Below are 24,663 nucleotides of genomic sequence, written 5' to 3' on the forward strand. Positions count from 1 at the left end.
CCCCTTTCTTGCTGTCAGACTGGCTGGTGGAACTGCCAGGGCCCAAGTGAAATGCAAGCAGACAGCAGCCGCTGCCGTGCTGCCCAGCAGTGCTGCCATGTGTGGCACAGGGCGTCCCCATAGGAGAACTCACCTCAGGTAACCTGTGCTGTTCCGTGAGCACGGGGCTCAGCGGGCACGCACAGCGGTCACGCAAACTGTCACCACTGCCTTCTGCATGCACCGTGCCCGTGACCCACAGGGACAAACAGCTCCACCCAGCAGATGAACACACAGACTCCATGTGTCTGTGCTGCACCTCTACACAATCTGAAATGAAAAACTACATCTGAAATAGTCCCAGATATTATGAAACCTCTTTATTTTTTGCCACCTGTCATATTTTGTCAGAATTAGCAAGAGGTAAAGTGGGAAAAACATGTAAGAAAGCAGGCACTGAGCCTATATTTAATAATGGTACCTGAAAGGCAGACTAAGGCAATACCCACATCATTGTAGCATTTGGCATCATCTGTCAGTTCTTCACAGGATGATGGACTTAGGAAGGATGCTGAGCACAGTTAGGGAGAAAGTGAGAAGACATAGCTTTGACAGTTCTTCTCTGACTAAAAGAGAGAGTATTTGAAATAAAATTGTCATTATTGTAAATGATACTCATTGACCTTTTGAAACACTCCAGATAAGGAGAAAGCACTCAAGAGCACACTTGTTTTCTTGTGCACGCCATTTGTGGGTTACATCCTACTCATTTTAGTGAAAACCCAACATTCTAACCTGACCTTTGGGGAAGTTTGCAGAGATTCAGTAGCCTAGAACAGCTGGGTAACACAGGGGTTTATTTCTCAGTAAAGAACTGACCTTGAATCGTGAAACAAGTCACTCATCTCTTACACCAGTATTCTTCTCCTGTCCAAAGCAAAAGAGAGCAAGGAGCACATGTACATGGTGCCTGTGTGCTTTTCCCACTGAGACACTAAGAAAGGGAAGAATGCTTAAGTTCATGCACATTTTTATTGAGTAGTAATATAAAATGCTTCTTTCATTGTTACAAGTGCATGCTTTGATTGCCAACATTTCGAAGTCAAATTACAAAGGCAAGGCTGTAGGCTGTAGTGAATTACTTGGGCACTTATACAATTGTTAAAAAATATCAATGGACTGTTTGTTTTGTTTCCTTTTCTTTTTTAGAATGAACAAGTTGAAACCCGTAACTGATATACAAAGGGAAAAAAGTGAAAAAATTACACATTTTGTGGCACGTGACAAAACAGAACAAAATGACTAAACCATTATGACATTAACAGTTATCATGCATTTAGAATTTCACATGTAACTACAAACTTATTTAAATTTCACAAGGTTTGCTAAACATGCTACCCATCTATATGTGCACTGACAAGCTTATGTTAAAAACTTTAAGAATACTCTCCCCCCTTAGATTTTTCAAAGCTTTTTTTTGATTACAAAATTTCAAAGGCATTAAGCATTTTCTTTTTAGAGAATATAAAGTACGCCAGTATACATACATTTCCAGTATAAGTCAGACCACTAAGCGCATTACAGTCCCATACAGGCCTATACAGCCATTTTTTCTTAAAAAACATGCATAGGCAGATTTTTACAGAATATAGATGCTTTTCACTGCACTTAATATGGTGTCTTGTTCACTATACTTAAAAATGCACCACTCATAAATATTTAAATTCAGCAAGCCACAACCAAGACTTGTTTTACCAAAAAAACCCCAGAAAACCTCCCAAACCAAACCCCCCTAAATATAAACAGCAAAAAAAGGATAAATGTTATTATTCCAGTTTTTTTTTTAAAACAAAGAAAAAGATAATTGCTGCCAAATTAGTAAGATAAATGTTATATTTAAAGAAGGGCATTGAAGCACACTAAAGAAACCTGAGGTAAGCGTAATCTGTACAAAATTAAACTGTCGCTCTCGCTCGCTCTCTCTCACTCTCTCTCTCTCTTTTTTTTGGCATTTTAAACAAATTTCCAGCTTTTTTTTTTCTTTTTTTCTCTATATTTTTAAAGAGTGCCTAATTTATTTCATAGCCATTGTCTGACAAGAGTAGCAAAACATTATCAATAAATAGTCCTTATTTAATTTGTACATTTTGTTAAAAATGTTTTGATGTTGTAGATGTTGAGTGCTGCAACTGTAAACGTACAACAGTTAGTAAGAAATTAAACAAAGTTTTCATGTCCAGTAACATAATAAAAGGCCTTTCAGTAACATAGCTAGACGTTCCCAATGTAGTAGGAAAACATGTTCATTCCCCTAACTTTGCAATATATACCAGCATGAGCTTTCGTTTTTCTACAAGCATTTAAAGGCATATCCAAAGGAGGTGTCTCTCCCCCACCCGCCCTCCCACCAAATTAAAGTTGACGATCTCTTTGATGATGATTTTTGTAAACTGAATCCAACACCTGGCCCCCAGAGCAAGTAAGCTATTATCAGAGGCAAGAACATCCCACTGCTGACGTGCAGCAACCCCATCGCGCCCTGCAGCTCAACCCCCCTCCCAGACAGTGGTCACTGGATATTGCTGCTATTACTGCCGTTGCTGTCCGTGCCATTAGTCTCTGTGGAGATTGCCTTGTTGATGGAGTTAAGGTTGGCATCAGATGGCACGTCTCTGCGCGGAGGCATTCGCTCATTAATTCGATCTAAGCCTTTGGCCTCTTCGAAGCTAGTGATCTTATGCTGGGGTGAAAATCCTTTGATAGCTAAATAAAGGATTATTGAAAAATAAAATTAGCAAGACAAAACTCTCAGCAGCTTTTTCCCCAATTTAGCAACGAGTGTGAGAGTCCTTCTTTGGGAAGGAGGCAATGAGAAGATCTGACACCACCACCAACTCCTTACCACACTCAGAAAGAACTGGGGGCTTACCACCACCATCCCTTCCAACACAATTGTTGTTTTCAACATGATCAACTTCCAGTATTTTGTTGTCCACTGGGGTTCAGCTTAGAACACCAAGATGAAATTACAGTTGGCACTTTGGAATCATGCTGAGGGCACAGCCCTGAGCTGGTGAGTTGGCATTTGCTGACATCAATTACAGCCTTAGGACACCGTGCCTTGCTCTAATGCCCTTCATCAGGCAAAACTCCCATCTGACCTTCAAAGATCATGCAAAAAGTGCTGGCTACTTCCAGGTGATGACATGGTGAGGCCACTTGGTGGGATATACATTAAAGCTAAGGAAGATCTGTGGTGACCCTAGAGCAAGTTGCCTTCTGTTCTCAACACGGGTGAGCTGCTTGTTGATTGCTTGGGGCAATTATCCTCTCTGATACAACCCTGGGCTTCTATAAAGTAGCTTGAGTCAAATGGCAGGAACACTGTGCAACATGGATCAGGGATATTGTCATTTTGGAACAGCTATATCATTTAGCTTAGGAAATGCACTGACAAAGGACCAAAGTTCCAATTGATCCTGAGGATTTTTGATCTGCCTTTTAGCAGAGACAGTGGTGAGGAGGCCACACCAACATCAAATGGAAGCTACAGGCTGAGGAATATATTCACAGACTGTGATTTTTGTTTAATTTTATTCTCTCTCTAATTGAAGTGTTGAAGACCTTTAGATTTAAAGCAAAAGAGAAAAAAAAGCAGTGTAGGCAAACAGCAGGTCACAGCCTCAAAGATAAATTGTCACAGCCTTCTGTGTATTTTTTCTCTTATCTGTACCAAATCAATGCTCTGCACTTCCAGAACTGGAACTTCTGCTAGGCCTCTATCATAACATGCCATACAGCAGAAATGGTGTGTTAGTACCAGGAAACTGCAAACTCCCTGGGGAGAAAACAGTAGGGGAGTTTCAGAGACTGAATTCAGTACTCCTCCCTTTTTCTCTTCTCCTTATCCCCAAATACTCTATCACCAATATGCAGTCCTGATTCTGGACAAGCTGGTAACTGCTGTTAAAAAAAAAAATCTAACACACCCAAAACCCCAGAACATCCCTGGTACCAAGTTACCACTCCTTGTATTTAGTGGAGAGCAAAAAAAAGCATTTTTGTGTTGTTTGTGCCAACCTTTCCTTTGAAAATTAATAGATTCTGTTTGCCTCAGGATTTAGTTCTTTAGCCAGTTTCTCAAATGTTACATTGGAACTTTGTGAACTGCATGATTTTTAACATGTATTATACTTCAACTCAGAAAAACAACAACATAATGGTGATTAGTCAAGTGAGCAGGGATGGAGCAGTGAAAACAGAACAGGTCATACAGTGAGTTTGCCTTTTTGTTTTAAATTTACCTTCCACCACAAAATGAAGATGTCTAACAAGCACCCATGCCAATCCCTTAAATCAACAGTTTAATGGATGGCTGCATTGAAGCCGAAGCTGTTGCCTTGTCCTGGAGCTTGCCAGCAGCACAGCCCAGTTGGTGTTACTGGGCCTTGAAGGACAACTGATAAAGGGTGAAACTTCTCCTCCATCAGAAGCTTCACCTGTGTAGAGCAGTAGTTGTGACTATGGTGACAGCATCTAACTAGCAAGGATGGCAAATCAAGGATTAACTTGAGGAGTGCACGTTGCTGGCACTGGGCACATTAAGGGATTGTATTTCCAGTAGACACATGATTGTCTGTAACACTAAGGAAGGTGCTCTGCTGTAGTTGCTGGTCAGACAACGAATATTAGCAGGTTACATTGAGAGTCTACTAAAACACAACACATAGTCACAGAAAATCACAGAAAACAGCCAAACTATCAACAAGAATGCACACTGCAGATTAGAGATTGCTGATAGGAATAGATAATTCCAACATAAATAGCAGCTTACTCACTGCTATTTAGAAAGCAGTTGTATTTTCTCTTACTTGTTTGTTCTGTAATTTTATTCACTGCTTTACAAAATTCAAAAACAAATTCAACTGGCCGAAAGGGCACATCTTACAAAAAGACAACAATCACCAGATTTTTTTTTTAAATTAACTAAAAAAAAAAAAAATACCCACAGAAAATTTGAGAGGGGCAAGAACAAAATACAACTGAAGAATTTTGTTTTAAAGGGGAATTCTGAAAATTCTTCTTCCAAAACTTTATAATACTGAACAAATATTGTACATCTGCATTGTAATACATGGTTACTTCAATTTTAACTGAAGTGTTGAAAGTATTAAGGGTTAAATCAGAGGTCTGTCAACAAAACACCAGTTTTCAATACTGAATGTTCAGAAATCTTCTAAGGCAGCCAGTCACTTTATAAGCAGCTAAAATGGTGCCTGTGTTAATGGTTGCTCTAATGTAAATATTCAGTGTGTAAACTGCCACTACCAAAAGAAGCAGACATCTTGCAGACAAATGTCTCATGTTGTTTTACTTTTAAAGGGAAACAGAAACATGCTGTACTATAACAAAAGACCAATAAAATATTTTTATTAGTGACCTAAAAGAAAGGAAACAAACTGAAGCATAAAGAAAAAAGGGAAAAGAAACAACAACAAAAGGAGAGAATATATAAAAAAAAGCTATGTGTTTTCCTTGACCAGAAATTGCTGAGGATAGTGTGAGCCAGCCTCCAGTGCACACCTTTTGAGCTATGTGTCACAAAGCATTTATGAGCTGCTGCCAAGTTATGTCCCATGAAACCCAAGTTCCCTGCTCTCCTCCTGTGGCATTACTTAGTGCTTAGTTCAACATACATCAATTCCAACATGTTTATAACTTACAGAAAGAGAAAAACTCAACAGCAGCAACAGAAAGAAAAAACAAAAAACACTTTCCCCTTTAAAGCAATTACATTTTGGTTAATACCGAGCCACAATTGTTAGCCCAACACCCACACAATCTGTACAAGCTACAGCAAAATGAATACACCCAGCAGTGCCCTTATCTGTTGTGGCACCAACAGAAAGGGGACTGGCCAATTTACCTTCATCAGCCTCAATAGCCTCAACAGTAGCTGAAGAGAAGAAAGGGGTAGCAAAACGAATGAGAAAAAATGAGCAGAGGATTTCAACTCTAAGAACAAGTCAGTGAATAGCAAAGGAGCTACAACACTAATGTTACTGTAAGTGCTGGATTTTGGCAAAACAGACACACAGAGAAATGTTTACACAAAAACAGTAATTTGCAGATTGAATTAAGCTAGAGTTTGTTTTAAAGCAGAAGTTTCACAAACGAAAAGTTTTTAAAGACACATTTAAGAAATTTTCTTTTGACTGAAAAGAATTACAAAATGTGAATGTCTTCCATATTACACATCTGACCTGAAAAGGTCATTATATAATTGTCCCAGCTCTCAGCAAGAGCGGTTTGACTTGCCCTGTCAAAAGAGAACAAAAAATGGCATAAAGCCATCGCACAAAATTCATACAATTTACAACATAAGCCTGAAAAGTACTGATGCCAGTACAAGGCAAAGGAATTCCATACACAACTTTATAGAATTATTTTTTTTTCTCTCCTGACTAAAAGAAACATCCCCATAGCATGGGATGCTCAGAAAGCTTTGCCTGTGCTTGCAACTTTGCCCAGTATGCTCCATCTGTAAACTTTATTTTTGTCAACCCAGTCTCTGAAACACAACATTTTGCTAATATTTTATTTACATCAATGGATGTAGATGTAAGATTGACTGTTGGACCTCCAAAGTTGCAAAGTCTGGGCAGAGAGAGCAGAGCTTGTAACCGGAGATTGCGGCGATGTTATGAATATCATGTTACCACTGCTGTGAAATCATTAATTATTCTTAAATACATAATTTCATTTGAATTTTAGCCATCAGCTTTGGTATGCATTTTTTTTACAGTCAGAGATGTAGAAGCTGATGCAAATCATTAAATGCAACCCAATATAGCAAATATTTTACAATAAATTTTGATTTTCAAGAATTTATCTGGTTTAGAGAATAGCTCATGAAGTCAAGCTTTTAGGAAGTCCCCTTTTCTTTTTTGTCTTGGTTTCCCCTACGTAAAACCCAAACTTTTTTCTTCCAGTTAGGATGTTAAATATGGATTAAGATATATTCCAAAATATCTACTATTATCTTGCTGCATGGGGAAATGAGAGGATTTAACCCTCATGCACCAAGGTAAGCCTATCCCTCTCAAGCAGCAGAGCAAGAGAGATGGCCAAAAACCAAGGAATAAAACCGACACAAAGTTCAAAGAAAAGGAAACGTGATAACTAGGATGAGAAATTAAAATGAATAACCAGATCCAAACCAGCACTGACACATTAGAAAAGATGATGACTAAAAAGTATACTTCCACAACAGAACATACTACTCATATTTTCTGTTAATACATATGGCAATATGTGGGCTTAACAGAAACTATATGAAGTTCAGAGTATTTGGTGAATGGGTACTATGAGTTAACTAATGCAGAAGCTTGTGTACAGTAATGTTTTACTGAGCCAGAATACTGCAGTATGAGATTTTCCTTTTAGCCATTGTAACAAGAACATTTGGCAATTTTCTTAAATTCATTTCTATTCCTAATATTTTGCCAGGGCAACAATAAACAGTCTCCTTGGACCAAATTTTCTGAGAAATGTAAAGCAACTATGTGGAGAAAAGCCTAGGTGAAGACCACAAACCCATTAAGAAAGGCCTCCTGTGAAATCATATTGCAGCATTTTCAAAGCAGAACGTTACTATGTCCATAACACACAAGTCATCAACAAGAAAAATGAGAAGGGGAAAAAGAGGAAAAGGAGGTTTACCACCGTATACCTGAATCTTCTAGATAAAAGAGACAGTAAAGGGAGAAATACAGAGAAAGAATGCTCCAGGAAAGAAGCAGGAAAACAAGAGGCTGAGACTATGTCAAGGTTATAAAGCATTTCTATTTCTTACATCTACTGCCAACAGAACCTCAATACATGACAGACCTTTATGTGTGCCTGCAATATACTCTACAGCAGTATACGCAGAAAAAAAAAGGAGAGCTTCCAGTAATAAACTAAACACTTCACACTCCTTATTCCAAAAGGAAACAAAGGCAGCCCTACTATACACTTACCAATTTCCTGTAACAAGAAGCACTTGGTATAAAACTGACAATCTGTATTGTGTTTGTGTACAAGGCAAAAACAGTGTGTGTAAGAGCCTCCCTTCACTTGGGTTTAAATCAAAGTGGAATTGTTCTCATGTTGTCACCTAGAATTTCTAGGAAAGAAAATCTAATTCTAGAGCTATTTTCCATTGGTGGCTCTCTATGGGGAAGAATAAATCAGATAAAGTAAGAGCTTCAGTGTCATTAGCTAAGCCGAACCTTCAGTACTCCATGTATCAAGGACTGCTATTAAGAAAAACCCCAAAAGCTGCTCCAAACTATGGAAAGAGTGCGCTGCACACACAATCCTGAGCTGCCATTCTGAAGATTTGATTTTCAGGGGCTCCCCCCTCCCCCATTTTTTCTGAAAATTGATGATACGCAGTAACTCTTGAGAAGTGACCTTACATGAACTGTTCACAAATGCTCCAGCACAAAAAACTGCCTTTTTCTGTTCTTTGGAACAGCTGTGGTTACTTTTCTTTCTGCGGTTGAAAACCCATTGTTTTTATTACACAGGACAAGACACACAGGCAAACAGGCTTACCGCTTTGCAGTGTTTGTTTTCCTCCAGAGAGCACACCACTGGGCAGCATTCCTGTTGGAGTCAAACCTTTCAGCGTCAGCACACTCTCACTCTCTTCTCTGCAAAAGTTAAAAAAGAAATTAAAAATAAAGCCACCAAAAAAAAGTAAATGTATTTTTTAAAAACTCAAGATGTGTTTAAGACATCTTAAGCTGCACATGCCCTGCAATGATTTCATCATCTCCAATCTCCTTGCCCAGGCAGACTGAATTTGGTGATAACATCAGCACCAGTGTAGTCCCCTTCACTGCTCTTTATGTGGTTAAGCTTTCCATTACACCATATGCAGCTCCTACTGTATTTAACATTACAACCTACACCTATGAAACAATATGTCTGTAAAGCCAAATCTGAGAGCAGGAGGACCAGAAGGATCAGATACTGCCAACAATACATTTAGGCATTTTACACTGTGTGGTCCAAAATCAACTTAAACTGTTAGTTTGCTCTTGTCTACACTAGCAGGCAGGTGCATCATTTATTGATGATCACCAGCCACTTAAAGAAAGGCAGCTAAAAGCTCATTAAAATTAATAAGCACTTTCATCCTTGCTAGTACTGTCCTTAACAATTTTGTATGCTAAAAATAATATGGATTCAAGAAAATTGTTTTAGGAAACCGAAATATGCTTTGCTGGCCTCCAAATATATGGAGTTTTAAAATACAATACAGGCAAGAGGAATACAACAGCTCTATACAGAGAAGACTTTAAGTAAAGCTTTCTACAAGGACTGTAATGCTGCCTGTGATGACATACTTTCTCAGCAGCAAAACTGACCCCAATTCTTTAAGAGAAACCTATTTTGAAGTGCTTTACTTTGAAGTATATAATGACATTAAGCTGGAGGAAGCAAATACAAAGACAGAATTTAGCTCCACGTTCACCTGAGGATAATGTGGTTTTGTCTATAAGACTGTTTCTCAGCAATTCACTACTTACAATTTTCTTTGGACCTACAGGCCTGAATGACTCACATATTTTAAGCAATTCTTGTTTACCTACTACATATACTCTTCAAGTTCTGTTTTGAGTTTGAAAATAATTCTGCTTGCACTCACTTTTCATTATGTAATACTCAAAATCAAATTGTGACCATTTTGCTTGCAAGTTTCCCAAGGAATTAGAACTAATGCAAGAGGAAAATACTTTCAGAATTCACACAGTATTTTTATCATCAACAGTTACACAGGAAAGCTTTTGCTTTCTCTCAGTTATTCTGTGCATTACATATATTTTCTTCTTTTGTTAAATTAAACTCCAATGGCACCATTAGCTTCACCCTCATGGGGTAAGTTTACTGACTCTATTTTTATTATCTTTAAACTGCATATGAACAAGAAAGGTGTCTGTTACAAATATTGAGATGTTTTAGCCTTCAGTGCTCGTTAATTTCTGTTTGATGTCATTTATTTCAATTTCAAAAAAAAGGATAATAGACTGATTATTTTATTTACGTCTCTCCAGTCTAGATATACCAAAAGAAAAGTCAGACTTGAGAAACAAAGTTGGAGAGGGGCAATGACAAGGAATCATGAAGTCTTCCATTTAGCTAAAGCCAATCTTTCTACAGTATCTATTTTCATCAAAGCTCATTTATAACATTTGAAACTCAATAAACACTATCTTGATATCTAACTTTTACACAAAAATGGCTGAACATTAGTGTTTAGCTCTACATTCGAGTTACATCCTTGAGGAAAGGGACCACTCCAGTCCAAAGAAGAGATGACTAAGTCCTTTGCAGATGGTCAAATTAGGTGCTAATAATTCAGAAAGCTTTTCAAGAATCAGTGAAATAAACTTCATAAAACACAATGACAAACAGGAACTTCAAAGGTTTCCAGAACAAGTTGGTATATAGGTAGATGATAGACGGTGGTGCCGCTGCAGTCTTCTTAGGGTTACACACAATTACCTGACACTTGCACTTACATGGATTATGCTAGCAAGACAGAAAAAATATCCCAGGCTTTTCTATAGGAATAGTGTTTGCAAGATTACGTTGTGAAATATTTGTTGTCTAGCAGCCTGCTACCCAGCTGAGGAGAATCAGCCTTTCTCAGGAAAAAAGAGAACAGGTATTCCCAGTGGTGGCTGGGATGAAATTTTACTCATTCCCCTGGAAGACTGGTCACCAAAACCATGCATTGCAGGTACCTGTTTATTTGCTGAATATGCCTCGGATCACAGGGAGGATGTGCTGTATTTGCTGGTTAAAGCTAAGGGAGAACAAATCTATTCCTCATCTTCAGTCTTTCCTGCAAAGCTTCCAGGACCATCAATAATCAAAAGCTGTGAAAGGCTGTGCTGGTTTTAGCTGAGGCAGACTTAAGATACAAGGCTTATGCATATCATTGTAGACAGAGCACATGCAGGAATTATTCTGTATCCTTCTTCCATCTTTGAAACCATGGAAAAGCTTCTGCCCTACAGATCCCTTTTAAAAAGTCTGACACATGGCTGATGGCAATCATCTGTGAGTTGTAAAACCCCAGATATATCAGCTGATCATCCAATGATTGTTCTGCTTATTGAAGTTCACAATTCTTGTGAATTAATCTGTTATTTAAAAAGGTGGTTCACAATGGTTCACAGTTAATCCAGAAGCTGTGGTTCAAGGTTACGGGACAAAGACAAGTTTCCCGAATTTTTTTTGCTCAACTATCATTAGAGAAAAATAATTGTGCTGCTTTATGAAAGTGGTAGCAGCCAGCTCCAGGCTCTCTGCCAGACTTGGTACAGAGGAGAAGGTGGAAACATTTGATTGCTCCCCCATCTTGTTCAGGGAAAAGGTATGATGCTAACCTCTTTTTTTTTTACTACTTCGAAGTAGGTCATGCATCACCAGTAAGTCACTTGTAACACTTTGGGAACCCCAGGTACCTCCATCTCAGTTTGCTATTTAAAGCTATGCTGCTGCAATCTGCAAGGCATGGGTGGGCTGCTGTACCCATGCAAAGCCCTACAGAGAACCTGCCCACTGCTGGCATGCTGCATTCAGAGCAAGCAAGTTGGACAGTTTCCACCGAAATTAAGTAGCATATTCTTGAAGTAACTAGTTTATTTATTCTTCTTACATCAATCATGTAATCATAACAGCAAATGTTGTAGAACTCCCTTGATTTTTTCACTAAGCATAATAGCCATCAAGTGACTACAGCAGACCAACACACAGCTTCCTGAGGAAAAAATCGCTCTGCTGAAAGGGAAGGAGAACTGTATTTTCTATATTTAGACTTCAGCACAGTACAGCATGTTTTCTCTTCTGCTTAGAAACATCAAATGGCGAGTTCTAAACATTGGGTAGCAATTAGTTACTCATGTTCACGTGTTTGGGGGAGTACAGCCCAAAGGAACAAGCTGCCGTTGCCTGCACAACCATTCCCTGGATTTCTAGGTAAATGACCCTAATGCTTTCATTTTTAGTCATCATTACTCATGGCTGTAGCAGCATCTGTGGGTGATAAAGTGTGACAGCTGACTTCTTTTTTAATGAGAGGTGATGTATAACATACCCTTCCCCACATTTAACACTTGCCTCATAGTGGCTAAAAGTTAATTAGTACACCTGGTCAGCAAAGGTCTTTAAAAATAGTAATTAGAATTTTTTTTTGCTGATGTCTTTTGTTTGTCTGTTTTATATTCAGCAAGAGCCCCAAGGAAGACTATTCAGAGCCAAAATAAATAGCAGCATTGTATAAATAAAACAGTCTCTAAAAGGCTGCAGTAGAAATCAGTTGGGTGGTATACTAAAATAGCAAATTTGCTGTATAACAGTTGACTGCTCTAAGTAACAATTCAAAGATATCCTTCAACACTAAAAAAACACTAAACCAACATAAAACCTTACCTTAACACTGAGAAAACTCTAGCCATTTTTCCTATTGCTCGTATCTTGTTCCTTATAACCTCCTTTCGAGCAGCAGCTGTTGCTCCTATGGAAAAGACATTAAAAACAGTTATAGGGATTTATAAACAATTCATCACTAAATACTTTCAACACTGAATACAAGAAACACCATATTAATGCTACCGTTTGCCAAACTAAGCCACATTTGTAGACAAAACTAAATACACGTTTTTCTCATTCCTAGTTAAAAATTATTTAAAAGATATTAAAACCTAAAGGCAGAGTCCTGGAAACAAGCATGAGATGGTAGGCATTGTGTTGGCTGGGAGTGACTAAGAGAATTCCACAGAGCAACTTCGCTCTAATCACTGCTATGGCCTGCTCAAAATTATAATTGATTTGAAATTTGTAAACTCCCACAACACTGCCTTAAAAAAAATATATATATATAGTGGAACACAGACTAGAGTTTGGCTGAGGTGTACTTGTTACTTGGATAGCATCAAAATCTCTACATGCACGAGAGAACCACCTGAATGGAAAAAGCAAACAGTACTTATTACAAGGGATTGCCCCCCCAGATCCCCAATAAGATCTGTTCTGTAATACTCAGAAAAACAGTTTCATTATCACAATCATAACCACATACATCACAAAGATTTCTCCTAAAGGTTTCTGAAGAGCAGCTAACCTTGACTTGTGTGGATGCTGCCTGACAACTCCTGCCTGTTCAGACAACACTATACACCACAGTAACACTTCCTTCATTGTTACTCCAGAATTCAAGAGCAAAAATGAAAATTTCTGTTTTCAAATCCTAGCAAATTCATCCATTTTGTAGACCCCATCAAGAAAGCTAACTCAGCAGAAAGGGGCACAAATCAGGAGGACAACATTAATGAAGAATACGCTTTGATGAAACTGGACAAGTAGCGATGGAATCAGATCTGGCTTCAGCATGCAACAATCCTACACCTCACACCACCACACACCATCTTACCTGCCCTGAAAAACTGTTATGACAGCATCTCAAGGTCATGGAATCAATGACTTCAATGGACTTTTTTGGGGATAGCCCAAAGACTAAGAGGAATGATATCTGTGTTTTTATCTACCAAAAACAGGAAAGGTGATGGTGTATTGGAAAATGTGGGATCTGACAAGATGTAATACCAGGATACTGTCCTAGTTTTGGGTGGAATAAAGTTAGCTTTCTCTTTAAAAGATACTCAGAATGATGGCTTTCAAATCTCCCACATATAAAGATAAAAACATAAAGCAAATAATAAAACATACAAAGATAAAAAAAAGATATGAACACTTGAGCATAAATGTCTAATTCTGGACAATATAAGACTGGGAGAAACAGCTGTAACTTAATTAATGTAATATACTTTTAACAGCTTAATGAAAAATTTAGATAAAACAGCACTGATTCAGCTGGATTCTCCAGGAATAAAAGGTGATACCTTCCTACCTCAGTACTATGATTTCACAGAACTGTACTCTCAAGATAGACAAGACATGATTTTCAGCCCTTCCTATCCTGAAAACACTTAAGCATAATTTGCCTTCTTTTCTTCCCCCTAAGTCTCACCATCCCCCATTTGTTTATTACAAATCCACACTGTTCTGTTATAAGGATATTCAAAAGTTGAACAGCAAGTAAGAATACAGTCTAGAATATTTGAGAACTGAAAACTGGAAGTACAATTTATGACTGAAGTGAAATACAATGTCCTACACTTAAATACAAAATAAGAATAGGAAAAAATCCCTTCCTTAATCATAAAACAACAGGCTCAAAGGGAGTATTTTGTATGTCATTGATACATATAAAGGTTACTAAAAAAATATACTTAAAAAATTTTAGTCTCCACTGAATTTCCTAATGTAATCTTAATTCCTAATCTGTGAAAATGACATATGTTTATTAAATATTAGTACTAACTTTATTTATCCTCTCTGGCTTTATTAACATAATTTTCTAAATAATGCAGCTGATATTCACAACGTTTTATTGCTCTGTTAGTTTTGACTAAATATCACTAACCCCACAGTATGTGGATTTCTTAACTATTTATACATAAATTTTAGACTACATTCCAAGTGTGTCTAGTTTAGTATTTTGAAATTCACTATTACTGATGAATTACTTGAACTATACTTAAGCACTCATCTATGTGAAAGTAAATGGGTCAAAACCTGAGAACTGGCTATAGATGAATAAATTTTAGCCCTTGCAAACATTGCCTGATATCCTCTCACAATTTTACCTTCCTTTCTTAGAATCATAGACTCATTTAGGCCAGAAAATATCTTTAAAAGATCCTGCAATATCTAAACAAACCCTTTTTGAATGAAGGAACTTTAAAAAAAAGTTAAAAATTGAAGTGCAAAAATTATTTGGGGGGTAAAATAAAAGTTTTGACTCCTACTTCAGTAATCTAACAAGTTCTATTGGATTTCAGATTGGTATCAAAACACAGAATCTGCAAGCTGGATATGAAGGACATATGAAATGGAATTTAAATGTTCAGATTAAGAAGCACAACAAGAAAAAAAATATTATAAATGCTGACATTACACTGAGATGTAGGATTGAACAGATTTAAAACAGTGCTGACTAAAAAAGTCAACCCCAAATCTCTCACTGGTATCCTAATATATATTATGTAGTTAAGCATTAGGAAAATTAATAAAACTTAAGCCTTCCAACTTATTGAATACCTTTCTTCTGTGCATAAATGGGATCTTCTTATGAATTCCAAAGAGGGGGAAAGAAAAAGATCAGTGATGTTTGTAGAATGAAAATAAAAAATAATACAGAACATTTGACAACATCAACGGAAATGTAATGTTTAAGTAAAGTCTGAAAAACAGAAAAGAAACAAATTAAGCAGAGAACATCCAAAAGGAAAGAAACAGATTGAAAATGAAAGGGGCGAAAAAAACCCCAAACCAAACAAAAAACAAACAAACAAACAAACAAACCCCAAAACAAACAAACAGAAAACCCCAAACCTTTTCGGCTTAAAGCCTTGTTAGTAGGTTTTTCAGGAAATCAACAAGCAAGCAGGAGGCCAGCAGCGGTGTTACCACCTCTGGAACACAGACTTTCTCCTACATTATTCCTGCTGTTTTGATAAGGCTTAATCACTTCTCAAAAACAGCCCCACCCTGGCCATATGGGGTGTGCCTGTGTGATGATGCCTCTTTTGTTAAAAGGGTCAAACTAATTCCCCATTTCTTTACACCTCATATCTCACAGAGTAGCTTGCTGTCACAGCCATGTCTGCTGCTCCTACCAGCATCTGTGCTACCCACTGCACACCTGTGCTTGTTCAAAGCTCCAGCAGCTCTCAGTGAGCAAATTCAAATGCCACCCCTGTACAAGGTATTGCATTTTAGGATCAACTATCTGAGGGCAAGACCAGTGCAGCACCTGGTGCCCAGGCACAACTGCACCAGGGCACATGTTCTGGGGACACTGGTCATCTAGTGCACGCTGCTAGGCTGGTCCAGAGGCAGGGCACACGGATGTGATGTAATACCTCTCCCAGGAAAAATGCTTTGGGCATGGGAACAACCACATCTGACCAAACCACAGAGCGAATAATAAATACAAAGATCACATAAAAATGCCACTCTGTCACAAACTCACAGAAATTAAGTATGCACTGCAGTCCAGCCTTGCTGGTTTGGAGGAAGAACAAATACAAACTAAGGGGGAAACTGCTCCATTTCTCTCCCAGCTAAACTTCAACTTACTGGCAAGCTAAGATACTCTCATCAGGGACTGGTAAGTAACAGACCTAAGGACAAGGCCCTTGCTTTTGCTCTATCAGTCTCTGTTAGCTGCTGCAGAGTGGCCCCAGGCATAGTTTACTGTGCTGAGATGTGGCAAATGTCACATACTACTGTTCACGGCAGAACCAGGTTATGATTGGCAGGAGACATTTGACTTGGGAATTGTCTTTAGGCCAGAACTACAGCATTGCATTGGGAAACTGTTTTCCAATGAAGGCATAAATGCTGTAGCTAATGAATGTCACAGTGGCTTTTCTATGAGAAGGCTGCAAGCTACAATGTTGAAGGCAATACAAAAAAATAATGTAGGTAATTTAGGAGTGTCTTCATGCAAAATCATGATAAGGATGCATACAAAATAAGCAGTGCATTTGTATCAAATTGTTTATTGCATTATTGTACTCTTTTAATTAGCAGTTTAGTTTATTCAATCAAATGCATGAGGCCAGAAATGTTGCTAATTAAAACAAAACAGAACTCTGACTGTATGCTGGCTAGGTAGAGGTATTTGCAGCTCCTGTTGCTAAGTGATGTTTGATGCACAAACATACAGTACATGAACGAACATTTGCCCAAGACATTTTTTTCTGGATCAGATTATACTGCAACCACCACAGCAAACAGGAAAGAGAAAGTACAGCAAGAGGAAACTATCAGAGATAAGGAAACTTGACCTATCATGTTCTCTCATTTTTGAAGCGAGTGAAACCAAAAGGCCAATACAGGCCAGCAGGGACATATGGGATAAAGGGCATTACGATATTTAGGCTTTTTTCACAGTAAGTTTACACAGAAACTGCCTACAACAAATTGATCAGATCCCCATGATGTGTTTTCTTAAGGGGAAAAAAAACTGGTGAGGGGGCAGGGAGAAAAAAAAGAAATACACGCTGTTGAGCATCCTGCTCATGGCTAGATGCAACATACATGACTCAGAACTAAAAATAATAATAAATAAAAAAGGGCTCACAAGAACACTGTGCAGTGAAGTCAGGCAATACTGATGGGGCTTTGTTTTGAAGGCAGGAATGAGAGGAAGGAAGACAGAAGGCAAGAAAGTGTAAAAGAAGGTAATGAATTATCAGTGCAAACCGTAGTGATGGACCATTCTCACTACATGTGGGAACCCCAGGTCAGGGCATGTTCAAACTGCAAGGAGAGAAAGGACATCAGCAGCGAGTCCTGAAAACTATTGATGATCTAAAAATAGCGACGTTTTTTAAGAATCATTCCATAAAAAAAAATGCATCTGGTTTTGCAGATATCAGGCATTTCCTTCTATGGGAAATAATGCTAAAAAAAATGTCAGCAGGTAAACAGGACTAGTCCTCCAAGGAAGCCAGACAGAAATTACTGAAGAAGAACAGTAGAAATATTGAGTCACTACAAGACTCAGTAGACAGTCCTTACAGAAATAGTTTTGATTGACCTAGTAATCATTCTGGTCGGTTTCACTGAGAACACAAATGAAACACATCTTGTACTTCTCTCCCCCAAAAGGCAGGGCTTTTAGGAAGAAAAAAACCAAAAACCAGAGGGTACTCAACTTGAGAGAAAGAGGATTTTTGTTTGCTGTACATGTAAGAAATCAGAACCCACTAAGAAATCATTACATGTATCAGCTTCTATTTAAATTTAAATCAACCTCAAATTTACTTTTATACCTGAATCCTTCAGTCTCTTCCATGTGTACAATCCCCATGAGCCTAACATGTCCAGTGGGCTGCAGGTAAAAGTGTGAGCCCACAGCAGGCTGCAGCATCAATACCACAGAGCTCATTTTGCAGCTCTAAAGGGGATTGGATTACCTGGGAAAGTAGACATGAACATATGCCAACTCTGGTTTTTAGCTACACATGCTAAAGATGACTGCATTTCTAATATCTTCCTTACCATAACGCTTAACACAGAGAAATTGTTCACAGAGAAAAATCTGAGAGCAGGTTTAGGTAACAGTATTAGTGCTACAGTAGTAGGAATGGTTTAGTTATTCCTCAACTGGAAACTTTGCTGCTGTTAGATATTGTTATGCACTACACACACATGCAAGCCCAGAGGATTTCAGCCTGTCTCCCTGCTTAGACACCTGCAATGCTGCAAATTCCAAGTCTGGAGCAGTGCCATGGCAAAACTCCCAAGGAGGTGGGATGGGGGTTCACTGCCTCTCACAAAAAATACAGTGGATACAGAGACCTCCTACAGCTGGAGAGGGCTGCTGTTCCCCAAGACCCCTAACACCTCCCTATTTCTGATTCTGCTTTTGAAAACGCGCTCCTGAACTGTAAGTTAGAGATGGGAATGATGATATCCTAAAGTTTTAGAAGAAGAGTATAGGCATTAGCCGTCTATGCCCAATGGAAGCCTACAGTACAACTTTAAAAGAAAGTATTCGGCCAAGGCTGAATTAATTTAAAAGTCTTTCACATAAAGTCTTTGCTTTGGCATTGCAATCACTGCACTTAAGAGCTCTCTTGAACCAAGGATTTTAAGCACGTGGTTTGTTGCTAGTATATTTAACTTGACACAGTTTTTACTCATCAAATGCCTCCATACAATTTCACACACTAATTACAGAGTAGTGACTTATTTAAATTTCATGAGAAAAAACTGGGCACAATATTCAAACAGGTGTTTTCTTCTCTTCACTGATTACCGGTTTCAATAATTCAGCCTTTGTCCCAAGTCCTGCAATATAATTGTTCATGTCCACACTCTGTGGCCGATGCAGAACAGGCAATTCCATCTGGTTTTTCAGAATAAAATCAAACTACTATCATCTATACCAGTCTTCTCCACCAAAAAGGAAACATTTTGCAAAACCTGTGATCTAGCTTCCTGTTCCAAAGATTAAAAATAAATGCTTTGAAAAAGAATCTTAATTATTAATTAGAGTTTCATTAAATATTTGTCTTACTTGAAAGTTCTCTGTTCTCCTTGTTCATTCATTCTGCCTAAAAACATCTCAAGAATATTCAGTAGTGCTAGATTTTTCCAGGTTCTTCTTTATTAAAATTATTTTTTAGTATTTTTGTTCTTTTCATAGATTTTTAAAATTAGATAGATTACCTATTATTATTTTCCACAGATTTTTTTTAAACACTGAAAGCATTCAGAGTAAGAATGCATAGGATTTTTTTCGGCTTTACTCAATTGAGAAGGGACATTTTGGAGAGATGCTATTTATTCTTGCACAGCCAACAGAAAATTATGTCTAAAATAAATTGACTTAAGAATCTTCTATTAAGAAGTTGTAAGACACAAAGTCTTATTTACAGTCAAACCACCAGGTAGAAGGCAACTAATCATCACATAAACTTCAACCCAAAGGATAACAGATCTGTCCACTTCTCTCTTAGCAGAAATGTCAAGTTAAAATATTTTCTATCTGTGTTTACATGCTTATTTTTAATGATTCTGTTGCTCTTCAAAGCCTTTTAGACCCTCAAGCGCATCAAAAGAAGTGACTAAAGGAATACCTTAAGTACAAGTCTTACAAAGTCTCAGTACCAACATTTCGGGAAGGAGCTCTGCAGGAAGATTTCTTCATTTCACGGACATAATTAAACTCACTATGAGAATACCTGTGACCTTTTGCATGAAATCATCTGACCCCTTTGTGACAACATGACCCAGATTTTGTGGAGGGAAATGCAGGATTTTTAACCAGAAGACTGAGATGAAGAAAAAGTTTAAAACAGGGCAGATCCATTAATTCTTTCTGAAGCATATGGGAAGCAAATCCATTGGAGTTTAGAATAACAGTTGCTTTCAGTGCACAGAACTCAACTGGGACTCAGAAAATTATTTCACAGTTAGTAATAAAACTTTTAAAGTAATTTCAAGGCAAACAATCTCAACCAGGGTAGAGGCTCTTACCATCAAATCCATCTTCCTCTGTTCCCAGTTCATCATCTGAGCAGATATTCAGCACGTTTACCAGCATCTCTGTCACTAAAATGGAAAACAAGTGCAAAATGTTGATATTAAGCTTCCCTGGTCTGTCAGACAACTCTAGCTGTAGTAGTGTAAATGAAAATTCAGTGCAATAACTGCATCCACTTTTTAAACAACAGTATCTCTAGTAATAGAAGCTGAAAGTGTCCCATGCAGCTAATAAAAATGCAAGTTTCCACAAATATTTTACCAAATACAATGAACAAAATAAATAGACTAAAAAAAAAATCTGCTCATGATCTCTCTTTTTTCAATTGTGATGTAGGCAACATTCATTTTTTCCCCCCTTAACATATTTTTTGTCTTTCACTCAACTAGGATAACAATCTGACCCCTCTCCTCTTGCTCCTAAACTGCAATAGGATGTGATTTCCCTGCCCAGAGAATAGGAACAACATTCCAGTGGAAAAAGGTACAACAAGAGGGATCACAGAGTATTTCTTTATTTATCCAGGTTTTGAACAATACTTCCAGTTCAACAAAACATTAACCTTTTTAAGATGTCTTTGGTGTCCCTTGAATTCTAGGACAAAAGACCAGACAGTGTACATTCCTCAAATGTGGAACTATTCTATATTCAATCGATACAAAATTATTAGAGAATTCAGACTATATTCAGATTGCTTACTTTGCAGCTTGGGTACAAAAGAGTCAGCCACAGGCCGTCCCTACCCTGGCCTCATTTCTTTCCAGAGAGACAACTATGAGACACTAACTAGAGCACACACAGAGTGAGAACAGTGAAAAAAACAATCCCAGCTAAAAATCAAAACAAAGGAAATGCAACTTAGAGAACAGAAAAGCCAAGTTATGAGGTAAAATGTGAAGCAATTAGCAGATTAAGAAAAACTTCACCTACATGTAATAAGCAACATTAAGAGTGTTATCAGGCTTGTCTAGCCTTGTGCAACTACACAGGTTGAAACTTCAAATATTTTAGTCAAGTAGTTATTAAAATCCTCTTCTGTGACTACTATGAAGGCTTGGAAAATTAGCAGGGTGGGACAAAGCTAGATTTTTTCCTACTTTAGTGAAAGGATTTAATATTTTCCTCTGACAGTATTAGTGGAAAGACTTTCCACATTAACAACAACCAGTGAAGCTAAGAGCTTCCTACCTTGGTTGGCCTTGGAAGGAAAAAATCTATATTAAAAAAAAGGAAATTAATAACCAGTTGTGTAGAACACCAACCCTTACATCATTGAATACTGTTTTGCATAGAAAGAAAAAGACTGCTTTCACTTCTTTGGGCTCTAAAATTTCCAGTGAATTGGTGTGACCACTGGAAGACGTGAAGGAGAAAAAATACCCCGAAGACGTAAGAAGAACGAGGAACACCATATCTCAGAATCTCAACAATTCTGACCATCCTGCAGCCCCACCTGAGCAGGCTGCTGATGGGAAGCCTCTGAAAAAGCGACCTTACAGAGCATCTTACAATACTGCAATGTGTGTGGAGAACACACCCAAGCTAAAAACAGCCTGGCTGAGTTTACGGCCAAAGAAAATGAAAGCATTTTATCTGCTTCAAAGAAGTCTGCAACACGCAGTCAGTGAGGATTATGTAATGTCTCCATTAGTGCAAACAGCTGCCTATTCTTTGTTAATCCCTGTTACATTGTCTATCTGCTTTCTTCACAGAGACCTCAGGCATCTCATCAGCAGCTTTCCTCAAACAAAAGAGTAGCTCAAAACAAAGTTGGTCATAACTGCAGGTACAAGAGACAGCTGGCTGTATTTCCAGTTGTCTATTAAGAGAGAACTGTTATTCAAGCAGCTTTTAAGAGTTTATTAGAGTTTTCTGGCAGCGATTGCTGTTGCAGCAATACTCTGTAATGGATGGATGAAAGCAAGCTTCATCTTGGGCACTGAATAAATGACTTGGGGTTTAGGCAGTTTGTATTCTGTATTCATTTAATATGCTAGACCAAAGTGTTTTCATGCCTTTTGTGTGCTTGCCATTCATAGCATGAAGCTGAATTTAGGCACCATCAAGAGCATCAGGTTTCAATAAAATATCATTTGTGTTCTTTAGACTCTTCTTTCCAGCAATGAGGCACCACATGTCCTGTGCAGAGAAGGGGCTGAGGAGCTGGTTTTCCTTCCTACTGGCATCCCTCTACTCTCTCCAGGAACAGTTAGCCAGACTGGGTCCTAATATCACTGTGTTTGCTGACAAAAAGCAACCCACCCATGAAGGTAACGTGAGTAAAGATGTAACCCCATGTAGCGAAGTCTGTTGAGATGCCCATCCAGCAGTAAGCAATATCCAAGGCAATGTTCAAGAGCTTATAACAGAAAAACAAATCAGAATTTTGTTTAGTGAATGCATCCCTGGCCTGCAATGCCATAAAATCGATTTCTGCAGCAGAAAGATAATGACATCAACTGCAAAGAGTGGAAATTATAAAAAAACATGAGAAGTGTGATTAACCACTGGTAATTACTTGCCCCCCCAGGTCCATTTCAAAACTTTGTCCTCAAAAGTAAGATATCTGCCTTCAAATGATTCCTGCCCTTTAAAATAAATGAGGCCACATGCACAGTTGACTAAGAAACAATTCTGCAGTTTTTATGAACAGAACTGATTTACATACATACCCTTCTCACCAACAAACGGCAAGGACCAGGTAAACACATCCATGAAGTTTGGAAGCCAGTATGGATGAGGGGAGCAGTTGAACTGCCTGATATTCATAACGTTGTTCTCGTATTTCAATACTGCAGCTAGAAGGGAGAAAGAAAAAAAATAAAAGAGGTATCAGCCATGTGTGTGACTGGCTACCAGACCAGGAACGCTGACAGCACACACAGCCCACAGAGCGGCTCACCAGCTTCCACCCACTTGATCCAGTGGCATCACCTGAATTCTAGTTACAGCAGGATAAAGCTTCACTGAAGTAGAAATCCATTTTCAGACTGAAAGCAGTGTCAACAGCTTTTCCTGCCACTAAGATGGGCTGCTAAGTGAATTAATATCCCTGAGTAGTCAAGAACGTGAGCTCTGGGATCTGCCAGCAGTGAGGAATGAAGCAGAGCATTCAGAATCCCCCATTTCACACAGTTATCTGAGCTCCTCACAACCATGCTTTGGAGATAACAGAAAAAAGCATTTATGACTCAGAGTCTGAACACTGCTCTTCTGATGGACATTTTCAACGTATTTCAGCATTGTACAAGAGATGACACTTGCTTCTCACATTATGCAAACTTTAGGCATGCAAGACTGTGCTCCCTATAATATGAATCAATACTAATACAATTTGTCTTGCACCATTTCACATTGTCATCATTCTTATCAACACACAAACACACAGACTACGTCTGTTCACAGGCAGAAATATAGATATTTATGCCACACCCATTTTTTAAAGCACCGCACCAAGTTTAGTGTTAACTTTTGTTAATGGACTTCAGGCTCATATCTGAAATGATAATCCTAAAAGGTAATTTTGAGATTATCACCAAAGTGACTTAAAATGACATAGAACTCTTTAAACACCGCAGTCACAGGAGACTGCATGCAGGATATTTAATCAACACAAGCAACAAAAACAGTCAACACAAGAAGAAAGTGTATCATTCTACACTTTCCCCTTTCCTTCAGCCTTCCCAGTTCTGGCTCCCCAGGGAGGAATATAGTTCCAGGGACTGGTTATCACTTAATAGCCAGCAATAAAATTGCACAACTGCAATGTGAAACAGCACTGTAGGAAATGCAGAAATGACTGAAGGGACTGAATGAATAATTTCTTCTGATAATTTCTCTCTCTTCACTGACTGTGCGTCAATCAGAGAAGAAACCTTTTTTTATGCACTAGGCTGTTGCTTCACAAATATTTAATAGGATGTTAAATGTCTTCCATTTTGTGGTCAATGACAGAGTCCAGAGTGACCTGGGAGCTTCTGAAACCTACTCACTGAGACACAGAAAACAGCTTGCTGGCAATAATGTGAACTTCTGCCAGGCAGACACCCTCCATTTAAATAAACCACATTTGACTCTTGCCCACCCCACTCTGACAACTGGCAGTCATTCTGCTGCTCAGTAGAAGAAAAAATGGCTTAATACTGCTATTAGCAAAAATGAGAAAACTAGTGTCAATGCTCTGAATATTTCCAACAATTTTTGGCTGAAATCACATACAGCAGATCAAAATTTATTCTTCTTCTATTACAGTGACACAATTGCATAATAAAAATAAATAGTTTGTGGTTTTACAGAAAAATTAATCAAAACCACACAAAAAGGACTACAAAATGGTTGTAAAGATTCATTAAGAAGAACTAAATATTCAAATTCATCATCTTAGTGAGCTGAGGTAGCCCCCCTTCCCACTACTTCTTCAATTTATCTATTAAGTCTATTTCTAAATTCTGTGAAATTTGAATTAAAAATCATTTTTATGGGGAACTTTTAAAACTGGC

General features: G+C 38.1%; 1 protein-coding gene across 2 annotated transcripts in view; it reads right to left on the bottom strand.

The window, feature by feature from the left end:
* Positions 1 to 992: 992 nt before the first annotated feature.
* Positions 993 to 24,663, bottom strand: part of PPP3CA (protein phosphatase 3 catalytic subunit alpha) — a 186,194-nt gene continuing 162,523 nt past the window's right edge. Inside the window, exons 9-14 of one of the 2 annotated variants that reach the window (XM_033059997.1) lie at positions 22,837 to 22,962; positions 20,158 to 20,232; positions 12,472 to 12,556; positions 8,581 to 8,678; positions 5,906 to 5,935; positions 993 to 2,742 (exon numbers count right to left, since the gene is read on the bottom strand). In XM_033059997.1, coding sequence (XP_032915888.1) covers positions 2,549 to 2,742; positions 5,906 to 5,935; positions 8,581 to 8,678; positions 12,472 to 12,556; positions 20,158 to 20,232; positions 22,837 to 22,962 — 608 coding nt within the window. In that variant the 3' untranslated portion in view covers positions 993 to 2,548. The remainder of the gene's footprint in view (positions 2,743 to 5,905; positions 5,936 to 8,580; positions 8,679 to 12,471; positions 12,557 to 20,157; positions 20,233 to 22,836; positions 22,963 to 24,663) is intronic. The other variant, XM_033059998.1, reaches the window with a different exon arrangement.

This window comes from Catharus ustulatus, chromosome 5, assembly GCF_009819885.2.
Source record: "Catharus ustulatus isolate bCatUst1 chromosome 5, bCatUst1.pri.v2, whole genome shotgun sequence".
Taxonomy (NCBI): Eukaryota; Metazoa; Chordata; class Aves; order Passeriformes; family Turdidae; genus Catharus; species Catharus ustulatus.